The following is a 19,784-nucleotide window of genomic DNA, read 5'->3' as shown; positions in this document are numbered from 1 at the left end:
ATGACGAAGCCAAAGAGAAAGACATCATCTACGGCACAACATACGTCAAATGTATCTAATGGACATAATGGCAATGGCAATGGCAATGGCAACACGATGCCTGGCGCGATACCAATGCAAATGCAAATGCCAATGCCACCACCCGATCACCTACACCATCATCATCATCAACATACTCACACACATCAACATCAGCATCAACAACTACATCAACAACATCATCTACAGCATCAACAACAACATAGACACAACCATACTCACATGTTACCTACCTCATCATCCCTATCATCATCATTATCACCTAATGCCACTGCAACAACGACAACATCACTCAAGAGTGTAGATCTGAATAGACATCGCAGCAAGCTGGCACAGAGCCTATCGCGAACGATCCCGCCATTTGTCATCTTGCGCGACTCACAGCGCAAGTTGTTGGCATCGAGCTTTGACAAGCTGTCGACGATCAATGAGAAGATTGAGGCGAGCATGCCCATGTGGCAGACGATAATCGATTCGAAACAGTCCAACATCGACACGTACATTCAATCGACCACCAGCACCATCTTGCAGGCGACCATACTTCAGAACCTTGCCGATGCAGCTCAGATACCACCGATCGAGCCCACATCCAAAGCGTTCAAGAACAAGGGCAACGAGCTGTTTCAGAAGAAGCAGTACTTGGACGCACTGCTATTGTACAACGAGGCACTGCGACTGTACAACTCAGAGACGTCCAAGGATCAGCAGATACTCAGCACCATATACTCCAACCGATGTCTGTGTCTAGTGCATCTGGAGAAGTTTGAGGAGGGCGCCAGCGAGGCTACGCGCGGCCTTGAATGTCGCTCTGCCGAGTACCTCACCCACAAACTACTGTATCGACGTGGTATCTGTTACTTCAGTCTCAAGAAGCACGCTCGCGCCAAGAAGGACTTCCAAGAGGCGCACCGCCTCGTATCGATGATGTCTGATCCCTCGGACATCCAATCGATCGAGGGCTACCTCGAGAAGATCAACAAGATGAAGACACTGGACTCTGGCGACTCTGACACAGCCGACAACCAAAGCGCATTCCCTTCTGAAGTGGACCAGCGTATCACCTTCAAATACAGTTCGGACAATGTTGGTCGAATGGCTGAGGCATCCGAGAACATTGCCGCCAACACCGTCCTATTCCAAGAGAAGGCCTATGTATCATGTCTCGAGCGATCATCACATTCATCACATTGCCACAACTGTTTCAAAGAGATATTCGCGCCAATCTAGTAAGTTACATGATGATCTAGCATGTCCAACCTGAACGACTAATACTCATTCATTCATTCAATCAGTTGTAAGAAATGTAATCATACTCAGTACTGCAGCGATACATGTCTGAAGGATGACTTTGACAACTTCCACGAGAGAGAATGTTGTCGTGGATTCTTGTTGCTGTGTCCATCGGAGAGTCTGATAGTCATTCGCATCCTTGCAAAGAAGGCCAAGGAACAAGCAAGATTCGAGAAGCCAGACCTCCATTACATACCAACACACGATGGCTTCAAGTTCCCTCAACAATCAAAGACATCCAAGGCGGCCAAGCAGCTCAGTCCACCATCGGCAGCCGATCTGAATAGCGAGTTGCTGGACAACATACACATCGAAGAGTCCGAGTCACAGGACGGCGAGCCACTACTGTACAAGTCCAACATCTACCATCCAACATACAACCTGATCTACTCTTTCAATCCACACTACACACATCATCCCAACAGCAAGCTGGCCAGCATCATCTTTGAAGCATTCATTCTGGAGCGATTCCTACAAGTGCATCACAAGAGTCTGGGTGTAATCAAGGACGATATCAGCATGGCCACGCTCGTACATCATCTTTGCCAACTATCGACATACATCTTCTCCATTCCCGTGTACGTTGCACAGGATGACATCTGCCAGCATGGACTTCAACGCTTCATCCCAGTCAAGATAGCATATGCCATCTTCCCAATGGCCAGTTTACTCAATCATTCATGTGACAACAACACTCTGTTGCAATACAATGGAACATCATTATACATTAAGTAAGTCATTAGTTGAGTGAAGAGTGGATGTTGTTGGCACTTATCCTAACCAACTACTATTTTCTCATGCTTGAACTCAGGTCACTTAAGGATATTGAGAAGAAAGAGGAAGTTACTTTGTGCTATGGACCTCACTCATTCCATTTGGACCTCCAGCATCGACTGGAGTCCCTCAGGGATGAATACTACTTCACATGTAGATGTAAAGCGTGCAATGAGTATGTGCCTTCTTTACTCCCTAGTCACAACATCATCCTTACTCACCATCAATCAATCGATGATTCAATCACCTTTAGGAAATCTGGACCCAATCCACTAAAGTGTCCAGTTATGGGTACAAACTGTCCAGGTGTATTGTTGGAGACAGTTAACATGACAAAGCAGCCTGATGATGATGACGATGAGGAGGATGTTACATACGAGGTGTACGATGGCAGAACATTCACTTGCAACAAATGTGGCTTTGAATTGGAGCCAGATGATCTCTTTTTCCTCACATCAACCTCTCTAATGTCGATCACAATGTTCAACAATGCCGCAAGGATACTCAACAGCGGACAGTCCAACAAAGAGGTTGAGGACTTGTTGTTACGCGCACTGGAAATTCGAAAGAATATCTACATGGAGAACAGTAAGAAGATAGGCGAGATCTACGACACTCTGGCGCGTTTCTATATCACCGAGGACAACTACAAAGAGGCGGTCAAGTATGCTGAGAAGTCAGTCAACAACATATATGTCAGACTGGGACATTCACACTCGACAGAGTTGGCTCGCGAGTGTGCCAAGCTGGCCAACATATACATTAATGGAGGCGAGCCAGCCAAGGCCATCAAAGCAATCAACACAGCAGAGATATTGTTGATGCGCTGGAAGACTGAGCCTGGCGACGAGGAGATATTGAGCCAATTGCGCAATCACAAGAAGGTTTTGGAGGCATCCAAGGTCATTCCCGGTACAAACAAGGTTGAGATCAATCTCACACAGCTCTGGTCACAGCCAGACTTTGACTCGGACACCTTCCTCCATCGCATGATCCTGTATCATGGCTCACATGGTCAGGCTCCAAACAAGTGATCGATCGCACGCACGAACGCCACTTCACTTTATCCGACCACGAATGATGTAAATAAAGAGCTAGACTTTATTGGCTGTTGTCATTATCGATGTGACAAGCTTGGTTATCATCAATTACCTCTGGAGAAGCATCGCCATGATCATTGGGATAGGCATCGCATGTACTCTCGATCATTGGCTTATCTTGGTCCTGGACATGCTCGACAGGAAGGTCTACCTTCTCCTTTCTCCTGCGCTTCTTGTGCTCGCCCTCACCCTTGATGGGAGCAGGAGGAGGGGGATCATGTGTATGTCGCCCGCTGTAGGTGTTGATAAACTTAGTGTCGCCTTGCTGCACCACTTGTCGCTTGACATTGCAGCCTCGTTCGGAACATTTGAAATAGCTCTTGGGGAAAGGACTGCCCTTGACTGCCTTCTGGCCGTACTTCCTCCAGGTGAATCCGTCGTCCATATAGTCGACCAACGATGATGTCTCGATGACCAGCTTCGGATGTGATTTTGTCGAAGGTGATGGGTGCATTGTTTGTTGTTGTGATTGATTGCTGTTGTTGCTATTGTTGTTGTTCTGTACAGTCGTGTTGTCTGTGCCCTTTGAATGTGGCTGTACTTCCTGCTTGATGATTATATCATTGGTAGATGAAGAAGTTGATGTCGTACTAGTAGTGGTCTTTGTCGTTGTCGTCGAGGTTGTCGATGTTGATGTCTGTTTGATTGAGACAGGTTTGGTTTGTTTGGATTGTTCATTGTCTTCTTCTTCGTCCGTCATCTCCCTGTCCATGTCATCATCTCGCTAAGGTTTGTTGGCCATCTGATTAGTAACAAGCTGACGATTGAGGAAAACAATGGGTGAGAATGAATACATACGACAACACCTTCAGATATGACAGAGTTCTTGAATGAGTCCTGATCGTTGACATTGACTCTTGTGGTAAGAGGTGAGCCATGAGTGTGCTCTCCTTTGTATTGGATGTGGAACTCGTCACTATCAGCTCGCTTCTCCAATTGCTTCTTGACCTTGCATCCAGGATATGTACACTTGTAGTAGCTCCTGGGGAATGACGTGCCCTTCACATTCTTCTGACCATACTTTCGCCATTGATATCCATCCGATGAGATTGTACAGTGATACTGGGATGACTTCTTGCTGTTTCCATGTACTCCATCACTAATACCACTACTACTGCTTCCAGTTGCCGCTGCTGCTGATGCTGTCGCAGTCACTGATGGACTTGAGGTGGTCGACGAACTTGTCGTGGCTTTGGGCTTCTCAATGGGCTTGGATGGTGTCTGGATTTGCAGGGTTGGCTTTACGCCTGTGCTAGGTCTTATGTACAATGGCAAAGAGGACGTGCCAACGGATGGCATTGATGGCTTGAACGACGATGTGGAGTGGGGCGAGGTGGCGCCACTGGCCGAGGAAGACGTGGACAGTCTGGGGAGTGAAGGGGGTGTATCCTTGAGTGTGTGCAGTGATGGTGATGACGAGGTCGGAGTGGATGAGCAAGACGACGCCGACGATCTTGATGGTGATACACTGCCACTTGTAAAGAGTGTTGATGGAGGTGATTGAGGAGACATTGGCGAATGCAACAGAGGGATTGAATGTATAGGTATTGGCTTGGAGGAGTGACTGTAGAATGGCGGTAGTCTCTCAAACTGTGAGCCGCCCACTGAGGACTTTCCTCCTCCTCCATTGAGTGCAGGCAGTAGCATTGTATCCAATTCCTCCATTCCAGGAATGATTGTGCCATTCTTTGATGATGCTCCAGAAGATGATGATGACGATGCAATGGTTGATGTTGTTGTCGTAGTTGTGGACACTGCATCGAGCAATGTGTCCATTGGTGAATCAGACTCGGTTCGATGCGTCAGGTCATGTGATGATGACTTCTGTTGTGATCTCCTGACCGTTGACACTGCGGTTGGCCATAGCTTGTCCAATGTTGATGACCAATCCGGTAACTCATGATCCTCCCTTCGGTAATCTCTTTTTCCAATATTAGTATTGTTGTTGTTGTCGTTGACATTGTCCAATGTTGATGATGATGAACTGTTTAATGACTCAATGAATGAGTTGGTGTGAAGTGATGATTTGAGGCTTGACTTGCCATTGGCCTTCTTGTTGTTGCCATGCTTTCCATTGCCACTGCCATTGCCATTGCCATTGCCACTGCCGTTGCCATTGTGTTTGTTATTGCTACTATTACTATGTTGTTGTTGACTATAGGGGTGATGTCTGTTTGGACTTGATGGCATACTTCGTTGTGAACTACTGGTGGTCGATGATGATGTCGTAGTCAATGTCATCAAAGATGATGATGATGATGCAGATGGGAAGATCGTCTTGTCAGGCGATAGTGTAGGTGAATGAGGTTCATGTTGTTGTATTTGTTGTTGTAATTGTTGTGGTAGTTGTATCTTATTTAGTTGTTGTTGATGATCATGAAGTTGTTGAAGTTGCTGTTGTTGTAATTGTTGATGTTGTTGATGTTGTTGTTCAATTGACTGATGTACTTTGTGATAGAATACTATTTGACCATCATTACTCTTTGAATTTGAATCAGGCCGACTATCTAATAAATGTTGTACGAATGATATGTCCACAGGTCTGTTGCCTCCTCCTCTCTGACTATAATATTGTTGTTGTTGTTGCTGCTGACTTGGAGTTGTAGTATCACCAGTGGCCGATGTACCATCTGTTGATTGAGCTGCTCCCATTCTCTCTCTTATTATCTCTCTCTCTTATATATATATCAATGTATCTTTGAGTTAACTAACTAAACTTAGTGTTAATTGTACCTTTGACCAGTAGGTCCAACTGTAGAATGACTCTTGAAGTGGTCTGCGGCACACAAGAACACAGTAAGTAATGACTTCATCAAGTCAGTGGGAGAGAAAGAGAGTGAGTTGAATGATTGTATGAATGAATGATAGTATGAATGAATGAATGGATGGGTGTACTGAATGATTGATTGGTTGATTGGGCGAAATTAATGAGGGTAGGGCAGGAAGGTAGGCAGTTGAGAGAATGAGTGACTTGGTGAGAATGAATGAATGAGTGAGTGAGTGAGTTCCCAAAGGGCTGTTGCTGATGTTGATGTTGATGTTGCTATTGCTGCTTTGATGTAAAGTTGAGTTATAAAGTACGCTCCTTCCTTATTGTATAGGTCCTCCGCAACACGTGTCTTTAATGAATGATTGAATAAAGTTATATATCGACGTGGGATGTTGTGTGTCTGTGTCTGTGTGTGTAATTATGTGTTTGTGTCTTTAATGAAAGTAGGCTCAACAGTGTTATGGCCTGGAGATGTGTGTGTATGGGGTTGGTCTTCAAAGACTTGCGAGAGTTTGACTTTGTCAACCCCCTTTTATATTATGTGTGGGTGGTGTGAAGTACGTGTTGTGTTGGTTTGTTTGTGTAGATGAGTGTGATACAGTTGATTATTCCCTGTCTGGTCTTGAGTGAATGAACAGTATGAAGTAATATAAGAGTGGTTTATATCACTCACTCATTCAATGTATGATTTATAATAATATAGATTTAATATATAAAATGTTAAATTGACCAACCAGAACATTCTGAATCAATGTTCAAGTTCAAAATAGTATTGTACACATAGACACAAACATCTTCATCTTTTAATCATCATTGTGTAGAACCTTCAACAACATACAAATAAAAAGATAAGATATTAATTCGCCCAATAATATAATAAACGTTGAATGTAAGTAAGAATGAATGAATATCTTATTTTGAGAGATAATTATATTTATTTATTTCCTTGTTCTCTTGTTACTCTTTGTCTTCTTGTTACCATTTGACTTGTTGTTGTTGTTGTTGAGTAGATATGATTCGGATTGTATCTTGCTCTCTTTGGTCTTGGTCGTTGATGTAGAAGTTGTCGAGGAAGAAGACGTTGGAACACCTTCAAAGAATGAATAAGATTGATTGGCTTGAATATCCTTGCGCAGATATGACATGGCCGAACGATTGAATCCAATTGTGTCCTTTGAGTGTTGAAGTCGCACCTTGATGCCATCGTTCAATCGCTTCAGCAGTGGTACCATCTCCACCTCAGTTGACAGCTGATTGTGATGCGTCTGCACCAGGAAGAACAGACACTTGCTGATCAGCTCGGTGTTCTTGCCATGATCCAGCCACTCGCAAAAGTATGTGAACAGAGGCTTGAGCGTCGAGTAGGGGAGGACGAGCAGCGCCTCCTCCAACTCACTGGCGCGCACCTTGGCCACCCTGGTCCACAAATACTCGCTGTGGGCCATACCAAACAACAGGATGTTGGGCGTGAACTCGCCAACGTCAATGTCCTTGCTCAGTGCTGCGTCGTGTTCGGCCATTCTGCCGCGCTCAATCTCGGCCAGTGACAGCGCATCCATGATGGCCTCTCCGGCGATGATCGTCTCGAGCGTCTTCTTGTTGGCCGAGGCATGCTCCTCCAGCATCTCCTTGGTACGCATACGTGGTGTCTCGTCCTCCAGTGTGGTCTCCCACTCCTTCTCCAGAGTGGCCTGCTTCTCGGACTCAACAAACACCGGCTCGGTAGTCTGCTTGAACACACGGATCGAGCGATCGTGTGAGCCTGTGAGGAAGAATGTGCCAACCGATCCCATGGCCAGCGCCCAGACCTCGCCGTGATGCGCCTGTACCGTCTGAATGTGCTCAAACTTGTCGGCGTCCCAGTACTTGATGCGCTTGTCTTTGGAAGTTGAGATGAAATGATGTGTCTTGGGTATGAACGCCAGCTGCATGATGGAGTCGTCGTGTGCAAACAGGGACTTGTGGCAGTCACCATAGTCCAGACCCCAGATCTTGATATTCTTGTCGGCAGAGCCGGTAATGATGAGCGTCGAGTCGTCGCTGATGTCCATGGACATCACTGGCAGCTTGTGGCCGTACAGGGAAAGATGGAAACGGAGCGTGTCGCTGTGGAATATCTTGACGGTGTTGTCCAGCAGTGAGACGGCCAGGAAGCGGTTGTCCTTGCTGAAGCGCACGCACATCACGTCGGCCTCGCATTGTAGTGTCTGCGACTCCTTGAGCGTGAGGCGCTTGGCCTTGGGGTTGTCCTTGACGGCGTGCAGCTCAAAGTTCCAAAACTTGACGGTCTTGTCGCTGCCGCCCGAGACGACGCCGCGCAGGTCTGGTGTAAGGGCCAGCGACCAGATGGCGCCAGAGTGTGCTTGGATCGATGCGACGTGCTCGGCGCTGGCCAGCTCAAACACCTCGAGTGTGCCAGTCTTGGTGCCGACGACAATGTGCAGGTTGCCCGGCACAAACAGGCAGCACAGACCATACTCGCATGCAAAGGTTCTGATGCAGTTCAACGTCTTGACGTTCCAGATCTTGACCGAGTCAGATGAGGTTGATGCCAACAGTGCGTCGTTGGTGCTCAGTGATAGTGCACGGACGTCTGCACGATGACCTGCGGCGTCAAGTGTGGCTGTGACCTCTGAACCCTCGTCCTTGATCTCATAAGCCTGAACAGAGTTACCCATCAATGACACTATATACATGTTCCAATGCTTCTCGCTTCCAAAAGAGAAGCCTCTGATCTTTGACGATGTCTTGACCGTCTCTGTGTGGCTATACTCATCAAGTACATTAACATCTGCAGTAGAGTAAGTTGTTAGTGAATGTGCTGGCTCGCGACGAGACATGCTAGATGTGGGTACATACCTTGTCTGCTCTCTTTCCTGAGCTTCTCGTCTAGTTGCTTGGTGGAGGTGATCTTGAACAGGTCCAGGAACTTGCCGTTGGACTGGGCCATGAGGACGCGATTGGTTGGGTCGAACTTGATACCATTGTATGACTCTCCCTTGCATGGAATAGTTCCGTAGAACTTGGCCACCTCAATCTCTGACGACTGATCCTCAATGTCCTCCTCGTCGGCGCCAGGTGTGCCGGGCTCCTTCTTAACCTTGATCTCCTTGGCCACACCATTACCGTTGCCATTGCCATTGGAGTCGTCGTCATCCAATGTGTTGACTGCCGCGTTGATAGGTTGATTAACTGTATACTTGTATCTGTTGCTAGTGTTGTCATTTGAATGATCCAATCGCCAACATCTTATAAGGTTGTCGCTTGTGACCGAGACGAGTCGGGTCTCGCTCGGGTTGACATCGATGGCCCACACAGGGTTACGATGGCCAACGATCGTCTGTATGCAGTGCTGTGTCTCTAGCTCCCAGATCTTGATCAGACCGTCCTTTGATGACGTGACCAGATGGTTGGTCTTCTCGAGCAGCTTGGCGCCTGTGACCATGTCGCGATGTCCACGCAGACGGTACAGACCACTCTCTGTGATGATGTCCCAGACGATAGCCTCGGTATCGCGCGAGCCCGACACCAGCATCGAGCCGAGCGAGTTGAACTCCAGACAGCTGATGGCGCCGCGATGTCCATTGAACACAGACAGCATCGTGGCCGACTTGAGGTTCCACAGACGGATCGAACCGTCGGTGTGTCCGGCGGCCAGCAATGATGCGTCGCGTGACAATGCCAAACATGACACCTCTGATGTACAATCTTCATCGAATAGCCATCTCTCTAATGCTGCTCTCTTTAGGTTCCACACTCCAATGCGCTCGCCACAACCTGTTATACACATCTTTGCACTTTGATCAAACAATGACAATGTGCTCGCTATCACTCCAAACATGTCCTGTTGGACATATTTCAAATATACTTTCACCATTGTTATGTATTATTATTATATTATATATATGTATTTAAAGTATAAGTATGAAAGAGTGAATGAATGATAGTTTTGTCGCATCAATCGTCAATCATTTTGAAATTCGTGTTGTGTTCAAAAAACGAACGAGGATGTCCCATAAACTAACAATTTCAAACTCATCAGAATTCTATTTGTGGTAATAAGAGTTGTCCCTCGTGCACCTGATAGCTAATCAATTGATTGAGTGATTGTTAGTGAGTGCCAAAGTACATTGCCCATGTCAAGGCCAAAGTACCAAAACAAATATTATTACATGTACCAGAGAGATAAATTGTAAATTTGAATGATTGAATGAATGATTTAGTTTGATGAAGTGTACTTGCTTGTCAACCAGAATGAATCGTGGACTTCATTCCTTTGATCACCGACAAATTCAAAGTAGAGGTTGGTGGTGTTGGCGTAGAATCGTGTGTATCCATAGTTCATCGTGCGGAAGATTGAAAAGTCGGGCTGCACTTCATATCCATCTCCGTCGTCATCCTCATTGGTGATCCACCATGGTGCTTGATATGTGTTTCCAGCCATGCCAATCAGCACGTGCACGGGGGCATCGTTGTCAGACTCGGCACAAGTCCAGTTGCCAGCAATGCCACACATCCTCTCATATGCGTGGTCGTGACCCCACAGCGCCAGGTTGACGTCGTACTTGATGATCAGCGGCTCGATGTTGAGCAGGATGTTTGTGTACATTCCAGCCTCATCCTCTTGCGCCTCTGAATCATACATTGGCCTGTGAGCAGAGAACACGAGCCAGGGGGTCTTGGTGCGATCGATCGTGGCCATGTCCTGCTCCAGCCATTGGTATTGCGGCGAGCCGATCGTGAAGTCGTGCTCGAAGCTTGCTTGGGTGAAGTGAATCGGACCATTGTCGTATGAGAACCAGATGTTCTGGCTGGGCATGCCCTCGGCGCCAGGCATGTGGAAGCGCGCGTTGTAGGGCACGCCACACTCGCCACCACTGTCGTGGCCATAGTCGGCCCACTCAGGCATGAATGGTGCCCCGTAGTAGTCGTACTCGTGGTTGCCAATGCTCACCATGTAGGGTGCCATGGCGGCGGGGCCTTGGATGGCCTCGTGCCAAACGTCCCAGATGTAGCCGTAGCCACGAGCGTAGCTCAGATCACCAATGTGCAGCACAGACCATGGTGGCGGGATGTTGTCGCCAGTGGGCGATGACTTGCCAAGCTTGCGAGCGAGTGGTGAGTGAGAGTATGGTGCTGCGATGGTCTGGTAGACGTTGGCCATTGTCTTGCTGGCGGGCACCTGGATGTCGAGGAAAGTCCATTTGAATGGAGGGTTGACGCCCATATCACCAAAGGCGATTACATAGGCTTCAGTGCCAACCTTTGGAGCTGACACAAAGCTGTAAGTCTTTACACTGTATCCACTCATCTTGCTGCCGAATGAGTAATAGTACTGAGATGACTCCTTCAATCCTGTCATGACCACATCATGAATGAAGCCAGGGTTCCTAAAGAAGCGTGGATCATTAGCCGGCGAATCACACATATGAGTGATGTTATAAGTCTTTGATGTTCCCGAAGCGACCAATGACAATGTATTCCTTGTTTGATTGGAGTGATTGATTGAATGAGTATGAGTATGGGTTGGCGTTCGCGCGCACACACTGATGAGGGACTTACGGTGAGTCGCCGTAGTAGACGTAGGGAGTGTCGTCTGTGCCACTGATCCACATTAGACGCATCTCGCTAGTGTGATTGGTGAGTGCTAGGTATGGCTTGGTGGGCTCGTTAGGGTTGAGAAAGGTGACATTGTTGCTGGTGGACGCGAGGGTGAGGTTGGCACCAGCCCAGTTGACAACGGGTGGCACATCACCTTTGATCCAAAGACGGAACACGTAGGTGTCGCGCACGTTGACCAAGGGGAATGTTACCGAACCATATCCATTACGCCATGTTGTTGTAGAGTTTGATGTGTAGATGTAACCAATTGGTGAGTCCAAACCCGAGTCCACTGGATAGTAAATAGCAATTACATCGTACTTTGTTGGACTTTCCACACCCTTCCATGTAATCGTTATCAAGTCACTTGATGTCTCCAACACCTCTGGCAATGCTCTCATTGTCACACTCGAGTCCATTCCATTGGCCAAGTAGCTGCAGCAGATGGCCATCATCAACATCATCAGACAAATGTTGTTTGCCATGTTTGATTGATCTATCGATTGAATGATTGATTGAATGTATCTGTTTGAATGACTGTTTGAAGTGAAAGATATGAGTGGACCTTGATGAAGTGGAGTGTCCAAAGTAAGTCAGTGCAAGTGACCACAACAATCAATCAATCACACAAGTTATCGAAGGGACCTGGACCCTCCTTGAGTCCTAGTCCCGGGTCCGCCCATTACCTGACCCGAAATTTCATTGTTGGTTGTTTGGAACCATAGACTGATCATTATGACACCAACAACAACAACAACAATAAAGATCTCCTTCAAAAAGTGATCATAGTTTTTTTGGTCTTGCGCAAAATCATTTGTTTGATCAGTCCCATAATGCGAGTCAGGGGTATGCTTGACTTTTTACCGAAGTTGTTGGATTTATGTAGACTTTAAGGCAAAACAGACCCCGTAGCTGAATGACCTGGGTGTCGCGGCGACGTCTACACTTAACAAGGTGTCAAAGGGATGCCATACTAGAACTCATCCACCATTCATTTGAACAACATATAACTTACCATGTTTTTCATCCATTCAGGTCGGAACATTCCAATCAACTACAATCTAATCTAAACTAAACTAAACTAAAATGATAAACAAACAATTGCAACAACAAGTTCATCGAGAGTTCGTATACGTGGATGAATGAACAAGTGATTGGTCAGTCGAAGGAACCCGAGAAAGGGTTGCTCTGTCAAAGAACCAAATTTAAAACATCTGCGCGATTGATGATGATGTCAATCTTGTCATTGACAATGGCTTTACTTAACCTCGTCCATTCCACGATTATATTACTCATACTTTATTCTGACTCGTAATCAGTTCGAGAGTTTATTAATAATCTCTGTGTCTGTCTGTGTCTATCTCTTTCTTTCATTGTTGTTCATACATCAACATGAAGAACTTAATGAATGAATGAAGTAATGGGCAAACATGTTATGTGTTTGTTTGGGGCTAGAACCCTTCGATGGAAAGGTGTGAACTTTGGTTTGGAATCGAGTTCTATTTATAAACAAAGGGTAGGGGAACACGCCTTGTGTCCTTCCTAACCCTGTCCAACCACGAACCTTCCGGCCGGAGAAGTAAAGACAAGGTTATTAATATCACTACAACTACTTATTGATTCTACCAATCAATCATTCAATCAATCGATCAATCAAACAGATACACAATAATGTCAACTTTCCGTAACATCATTGCCAAGGGTACTTCATTCCCACCAGAAGCCAACCGCTACCATCTCTACATCAGTTTGTAAGTGTCACCTGTTTGATGCCAACCCTTACCCTAACCCTAACCCTAACCCTCACACACACATATACACTATCACAATCAATCTCAACTACACAGGACATGTCCATTCTCTAGCAGATGTAACATTGTTCGTAAGCTTAAGGGTCTGGAGAGTGTAGTTGGTATGAGTATCACTGGACCAATAATGCATATGGATGGTGGATGGAAGTTTGAACCAGAGATTGAGGGTTGCACACCTGATCAGATTAATAACTGTGCCAGTATCAAGGATATATACTTGAAGGTGAACCCATCCTACTCTGGCTCCTACTCAGTGCCTCTACTATTCGATACCAAACAGGGTACCATTGTAAACAATGAGGCTGGTGAGATTATGAGGATGCTCAACTCTGAGTTCAATGAGTTTGCTGTCGACCCCAACCTTGACCTCTCTCCCAAGCATCTAATCCCTGAGATGGATTCACTCAACACCTTCATCTATGACAACATTGGATATGGTGTCTACAAGTGTGGTCTCTCCCCAAACCAACCTGCTTGTAAGTACCATGGAACTACTCCAATCACTCCACTCACTCACTCAATCAATCCCCTGATCATCCACTTACACTCCCCTCCCATTCATAGACGACAAGAACATTGATAACTTGTTCAATGCCCTCGACACGATTGAGAAGCGTTTGACAACTTCCAGATACTTGATGGGCAATGTGTTCACAGAGGCTGATATTAGGTTGTTCCCAACTTTGGCTAGGTTCGACGCCGCCTACTACTTTGTGTTCAAGTGTAACGTCCAGAGAATCCAGGACTATCCAGCACTGTCCAACTACTTGCGTGAGCTATATCAGATGCCCAAGCTCCGCGAGTCTGTCAACTATGATCACATCAAGCGTGGTTACTTTGGAGCCAAGATGGTGAACCCATCTGGCGTCGTCGCCAGAGGACCCAAGCTCGACTACCTCAATGAGCCACACAACAGGGCCACAATCGGCCAGCACACCGACTAATCCAATCTGTCAATCAATCAATCAATCAATCAATACAATGAAGCTAACCTTGAGTTCTCATTCATTCTTTCATTCGCGTTGACGTCCACACATCCACTGGATGATGTTTATTGCTTGGACAACCTGCTCTGGTAGGCCTCCCAGGCGGCCTCCTTGTACTTGATGGCCTCAACCTTTGGTTGGGAGTTCTGGTAGATGCCTCTGCCGACAATGATGACATCGGTACCCTTCTCCTTGATGATGTAGTCTGGGGTGTTGTATTGCTGTCCCATGCTGTCGCCCTTGGAGTTGAATTGCACGCCTGGGGTCATCAGGACGAACGAGTCGGTCATCGACTCCAAACGCTCCTGGCAGATGAATCCCATGACGGCATCAGCGTTCTGCTTGGCCATCTCGACCATCTGATTAGTGTACTCTCCAACGCACAGTGATCCCTCTGTTAGATAGGTGATTAGTTGGTTGGTTAGTCATGTGATTGGAGGAGGGGGAATGGGAGAGGAGTACTCACTTGAGGACATCTGGGCAAGGAGCAACAGACCAGCACCAGTCTGCTTGATTGAATCCTTGAATCCATCAATGATGGCTGGACCAGCAACACCGTGGATGGTGACCATGTTGGCCCACTGTTGATGATTATGATGATGACAAAGTGTCGCGCGGAGCATTAGTGATATGAGGACTAGTAATGTCTGTCTGTGTCAACTACCTACCTTGGAGATGTGATAGACACCACTCTCGAACTGATACTTGACAGTGTTACCAATGTCAGCGAACTTTCTATCCTCCTGTTATTGATTGATTGATTGATCGTGTGATCAAGTGATGATGGTCAGTATGATGAGTTGCGTCCACGCCACTAGTGCCCGTCCGAGTACTTACAAAGATGAGGAAGTTATGCTTGGTGGCAATGAGTTGGAGCTGGTTGACAAAGTCTTGATCAAAGTCGTCGATGATGTCAACGTGAGTCTTGAGGGCACAGATCTCTGAGCCAATGCTGTCGGCCAGCGAGAGGACCTCCTGTTTTGTGGTGAGATCGACGGCGACGGCAAGGTTGGTCTTCTTGGCGGCCATGATGTTGAAGAGCTTGGCGGCGGTTGGGTTGGTGGCCAGCTTGGCGCGCTCCTCATAGGCGATGTGCTTGCGAGCGACTGGGATCTGCGAGGCGACTGGCACGGTGACGTTGCGGTTGGCCTCGAGGAAGGCGCTGACCAGCTCGAGGGTTGGGCCGTCAAGCTTGCCCTGGGCAGTCAGGGTTGAGATAAGCTCCTCCATTGTGACGACGCTGTGCAGACGCAGGCCGTGCTTGGCGAGCTCCTGGCGAGCGCCTTGCTGGCGGTCGAGCAGCACGACGACATCGGTGACGACGAGGCCGTTGGCGTTGAGGTCGCGCACAGTCTCGAGCACGGAAGCACCACTTGTGACCAGATCCTCAATGACGAGGACGTTGTCGCCCTCCTTGAAGCGACCCTCGATCAACTGCTTGGTGCCGTAGGCCTTGGCTTCCTTGCGACGCATGACCATTGGGATGTCGTGGGCGATGGACATTGCCGTGGCGATTGGCAGGGCGGTGTAGGGCACGCCGCACACCAAAGGTGGGATGGCGGCGCTTGACGACACCTTCTGGTACATCATCTCTGCGATCTGTGCCAACAATGCTGGCGAGCTCACAGTGACACGCAAGTCGATATAGATTGGTGACATAATGCCACTCTTCAGCTTGAACTGACCAAGTTTCACAGCGTTGATCTCGTGCAATCTTGATACCAATGTGTTTAAGTCCATCTCTATCTATCTTATATATATTTATATTATCTGTATGTATCTGTATCAATTTGTGAGTGCTCACTTTAGTTCTAGCTAATGCGCATAAAGTGCGTGGAATAGTGTGTGGTTCATTAGGAAGCTCACACACTCTGCACTTTGATTCGGAATGACCTTCGCCCGACTTGTCGTCTTTTGGGAAATTGAATTATTATTTATTTAATTATTAAATGATGTTAGTCGATAGTTGATCATTATGAAGTCAATCATTATTCAAACAGAAATTTGTAATATCTTGATTATTATTATGATTGAATGTTGATCATGCTGAGGGAAAACAAGAATGAGGGAAGTCAACACAACACTAGAGTGAGGGGTTTCTTGGACTGACCCAGTTCATTCAAACCAAGTCGACTTAACATACACATACACATACAAGATAACAACAAAAAGAATAATAAATGACATTACTTCTTCTATCTACTGGATAATATTGTTAGAGATGCTTGGAGGATAGACAAGGATTGGGCACTCACAACACTGACATTGCTCAATCATCACTATCATGCATTGATCGTGAAGTGCCTTGATAGTCTAATCATAGACCAATCAATAGTAGACTATTTCGAAGAAGGTAGACACTTGCGGCCATTCGCAATGATTGGCAAGACTCCACTGCAACATATACCCTTTGACATCTCTGGTGATGATGATGATGAGGTTAACTCAGTTAACAACGACATATTCAAACAGATCATCGTCGATGGAGTGTTGACATCGATCGATGGCACGGCAATTCAAGTGGGCAGAGTCATCTAAGTTCAACATCACATCTTTGACCAAGGCCGACATATCATTTGGTTTGGATGGTCAATATATGTTGGATGCTTCAATGTCCAGCATTGGTTGTGACAATCCAAACATTCGCGAACTGACCTTCATCACCCATGATTGTGGCAATGGTGAGCCAGATGATGTCTTTAAGGACTGCATGAAGGATATCTTCAGGAGTTACCGCAATCTCACGTCGCTAACCATCAAAAGCGAACGACTTAGATGGTTCGAGAGTTGGGAGAAAGCATCGACACTCAAATCTTTGACCAGTCTTCATCTTCATACTGATGTGATATGGAGAACGCGCTCACTCAAGTCCTACCTCGCGTCGCAGTCAACGATCAAGACACTCACATACTACAAAAGTAACACTAACTCAAAGGAGGAGAACACGCTGGTCCCATTCCTCTTCAGCTCAAAGTGCAACATAGACAACATATCAATCAATGTGTACTTTGGCGAACCATTGCCATTGGTTGAGCGAAGATTAAGATCATTGACAATGAGGCTATTTCACAATTATCAAACATACACATCTGATATGGACATGGTTCAATTGTAGCTGCGATTAAGATGTCCGATTACATTGTTATCTTTGTCGGTGATGATTATAATTATTCAGAGTATACATGGTCTTTGATCAAGGCGCTCACACCTAGTTCTTCCACCACAATCAGTTGGAAAGAGAGAGTCAATTGCTCTCAAAGAATTCCAATGACTCAAGAACATTTGGACAATGTGATTGCCACATTGAAGGCAGACGAGGAACTGACAGAAGACCACCATGATGAGGCAATCACGGAATACTTCAATTTTTAAATAAATAACGTGGGTAGCCAGCTTCTCTTGTCACCATACAATGAGGCATAGCATTTAGCAACTTTGAATTATTTCATTTTTATAGTCCCATAAATCATTTATTATTAGGCTGACCTACCCTCTGATGGTGATCATTGCGTGTTGAGTATTATATTATTTGGTGGAGAATGAGACAAAGCGACCAAAGAATACATTCACTAGTAACATCAACATTAGAGACGTCAAGACTCAAACCATCTTGGCAGCTACCAAGACGCGAAATGAATAAAATGATGCTCTCTGGATGTTTCTTGAGGTTTGTATCATGTTGCGATAATATAATATCGTATATATGTTCTAACTCTGGTGCGATCAGCCCCTCTTGTCTCAACTCCAATTAGAGCTAGACGAGAATAGCCCTCATTTGATGTCGTTAGAGGATCTCAATCAACTCTGCATCAAACACAAGATTGAGGGGATGGTGACCACGAATATCAAGGGAGAGTTGGTTATACCTCCAAGCAATTTCTACAGACTACGATTACGCTTTGGGCTCAATTCATTCGTTATTAGAGACAACATCAAATACCTACCTGTAACTATCGTCGTGTTTACTATTCACATTGTCACATATTAATCATGTTCCATTTCATCTCATGTTGTTGTTGCTAATCACAATCTACCTTTACATTGTCATCATTCGTTTGATTCAATCTACACTTCATTATTAATGCTATGTTATCATTTGTATTGCTAAGCTCATTCACAAACCATCGATACAAGTTGACACATGTGACTCGGATTCAAAAGATCGTGATTCCATRTAWGTTAACTTATCAGAAGTGTTTGACTCGGCACTCAACTGACTAACCTCTACCATAATGACCAGTGACCTTGTTTCTGTATCGTCTGACGATAATGATATTGGTGGTGGTGGTGGTGATTATCCACTAGAGCAGGATCAAGATAGCATTGGAGATGACTATTATAGTCAACCTTTCACTCCAATGACGTTGGACGAGCCTTGCCATCCTCAAAAGATGTTTATCGACAGTGAACTAGGGAGACCGATTGATACAACAACAACAACAACAACAACAACAACAACAACAACAACAACAACATCCACTCATCATCTGCATGGTACGTACCTCTCACTCAATCAATCAATCAATCAATCAATCAATCAATCAATCAATCAATCTACAAATATATATTAATCAAACATACTAACATTCATGTTCGACACAGATGGTTGTTGTAGTGATATAAGCAGCTGTAGGAGTTCGATTGATACCACAACAACAACAACATCAACAACAACAACAACAGGAGATGACCAAGCAAAGCTCAAAGAACTGCAGAGTAGGATTCTCGATCTCGAGAGCGTGATTGAGCTACTCAAATCTACACCCAAGGTTGATATCATTGGAAAGTTAGAGTCACTCAATGGCCCCAAAGCCAAGTGGTACAAGAGTGAGATTGGGAAGGATGGACTCTTGTTCCATCTGGGATATCAGGTATGTGCCATTTAAATCGTTGTGCCGTTGTTGTTGTGGAGTCTGTTCTAACCATGTTTCGTTTAGGGTGATATCCAATTCAGTATTGATGAACTATTCAGTCAGGTGGACTTTGAAACAGTCGTTCAATGGGCAAACAAGACGTATCCATCGATCAAAGAACGCACAGGTTCCATTGTACGCAACATCAACACAACCAAACAAGCAACCGAATCAAACGAGAAGAAGAAGAAGAAGAGTCATCCCTGTGATGGGTTGTCAAAGAGGGACTATATCAAGTACGCTTGTCTTGTGGAAGGACGGCAGGTCAATGGCGAAGGTGGTGTCTACGGTATCTACTCTGATTCGAACTACTATGCCTGTGATCTTGGAACCGAGACCAGCAATAGAATGGCCAAAGGGTACCGCCGATGTGACAAGTGTCTCCGATTATCAAGGAAGATCTACCAATCTATCAATAGGGCCCAGACCAGGGGCTACATCGAGATATCATACCCCTCTGTCACGGACCCAGCTGATACACCAAAGGACAGCGACGCCTC

The 19,784-nt window shown here is 45.9% G+C and overlaps 9 protein-coding genes across 9 annotated transcripts; 5 read left to right on the top strand and 4 right to left on the bottom strand.

The window, feature by feature from the left end:
- On the top strand, positions 1-3,137 carry SAMD00019534_006230 (hypothetical protein; the record flags this gene model as incomplete). The annotated part of the gene is made up of 4 exons (XM_012904056.1): positions 1-1,265; positions 1,332-2,060; positions 2,141-2,278; positions 2,357-3,137. 4 exons carry the CDS (start codon positions 1-3, stop codon positions 3,135-3,137), a joined length of 2,913 nt encoding a protein of 970 aa, XP_012759510.1.
- Positions 3,138-3,204: 67 nt separating this feature from the next.
- On the bottom strand, positions 3,205-5,444 carry SAMD00019534_006220 (hypothetical protein; the record flags this gene model as incomplete). The annotated part of the gene is made up of 2 exons (XM_012904055.1): positions 3,205-3,840; positions 4,002-5,444. 2 exons carry the CDS (start codon positions 5,442-5,444, stop codon positions 3,205-3,207), a joined length of 2,079 nt encoding a protein of 692 aa, XP_012759509.1.
- A 1,494-nt stretch (positions 5,445-6,938) lies between these two features.
- SAMD00019534_006210 (hypothetical protein) lies at positions 6,939-9,850 on the bottom strand (the record flags this gene model as incomplete). The annotated part of the gene is made up of 3 exons (XM_012904054.1): positions 6,939-8,781; positions 8,871-9,042; positions 9,073-9,850. Coding segments are annotated over 3 exons (2,793 nt in total), but the record flags the coding sequence as incomplete, so codon positions are not given.
- Positions 9,851-10,198: 348 nt separating this feature from the next.
- On the bottom strand, positions 10,199-12,083 carry SAMD00019534_006200 (hypothetical protein; the record flags this gene model as incomplete). The annotated part of the gene is made up of 2 exons (XM_012904053.1): positions 10,199-11,456; positions 11,536-12,083. Coding segments are annotated over 2 exons (1,806 nt in total), but the record flags the coding sequence as incomplete, so codon positions are not given.
- A 1,162-nt stretch (positions 12,084-13,245) lies between these two features.
- On the top strand, positions 13,246-14,329 carry SAMD00019534_006190 (hypothetical protein; the record flags this gene model as incomplete). The annotated part of the gene is made up of 3 exons (XM_012904052.1): positions 13,246-13,325; positions 13,422-13,861; positions 13,950-14,329. The coding sequence occupies 3 exons, from the start codon at positions 13,246-13,248 to the stop codon at positions 14,327-14,329; spliced, it is 900 nt and encodes a 299-aa protein (XP_012759506.1).
- Positions 14,330-14,436: 107 nt separating this feature from the next.
- On the bottom strand, positions 14,437-16,111 carry SAMD00019534_006180 (hypothetical protein; the record flags this gene model as incomplete). The annotated part of the gene is made up of 4 exons (XM_012904051.1): positions 14,437-14,765; positions 14,838-14,952; positions 15,040-15,114; positions 15,209-16,111. The coding sequence occupies 4 exons, from the start codon at positions 16,109-16,111 to the stop codon at positions 14,437-14,439; spliced, it is 1,422 nt and encodes a 473-aa protein (XP_012759505.1).
- Positions 16,112-16,747: 636 nt separating this feature from the next.
- Positions 16,748-16,909, top strand: SAMD00019534_006170 (hypothetical protein; the record flags this gene model as incomplete). Its single annotated transcript, XM_012904050.1, has 1 exon — positions 16,748-16,909. The coding sequence occupies one exon, from the start codon at positions 16,748-16,750 to the stop codon at positions 16,907-16,909; it is 162 nt and encodes a 53-aa protein (XP_012759504.1).
- A 73-nt stretch (positions 16,910-16,982) lies between these two features.
- On the top strand, positions 16,983-17,486 carry SAMD00019534_006160 (hypothetical protein; the record flags this gene model as incomplete). Its single annotated transcript, XM_012904049.1, has 1 exon — positions 16,983-17,486. One exon carries the CDS (start codon positions 16,983-16,985, stop codon positions 17,484-17,486), a length of 504 nt encoding a protein of 167 aa, XP_012759503.1.
- A 1,117-nt stretch (positions 17,487-18,603) lies between these two features.
- SAMD00019534_006150 (hypothetical protein) lies at positions 18,604-19,358 on the top strand (the record flags this gene model as incomplete). The annotated part of the gene is made up of 3 exons (XM_012904048.1): positions 18,604-18,865; positions 19,055-19,242; positions 19,344-19,358. 3 exons carry the CDS (start codon positions 18,604-18,606, stop codon positions 19,356-19,358), a joined length of 465 nt encoding a protein of 154 aa, XP_012759502.1.
- Between the last annotated feature and the right edge of the window lie 426 nt (positions 19,359-19,784).

Source organism: Acytostelium subglobosum, assembly GCF_000787575.1.
Source record: "Acytostelium subglobosum LB1 DNA, scaffold: scaffold1, whole genome shotgun sequence".
In the NCBI taxonomy this organism is placed as follows: domain Eukaryota; phylum Evosea; class Eumycetozoa; order Acytosteliales; family Acytosteliaceae; genus Acytostelium; species Acytostelium subglobosum.
This window is presented reverse-complemented; position numbering and strand designations above follow the sequence as displayed.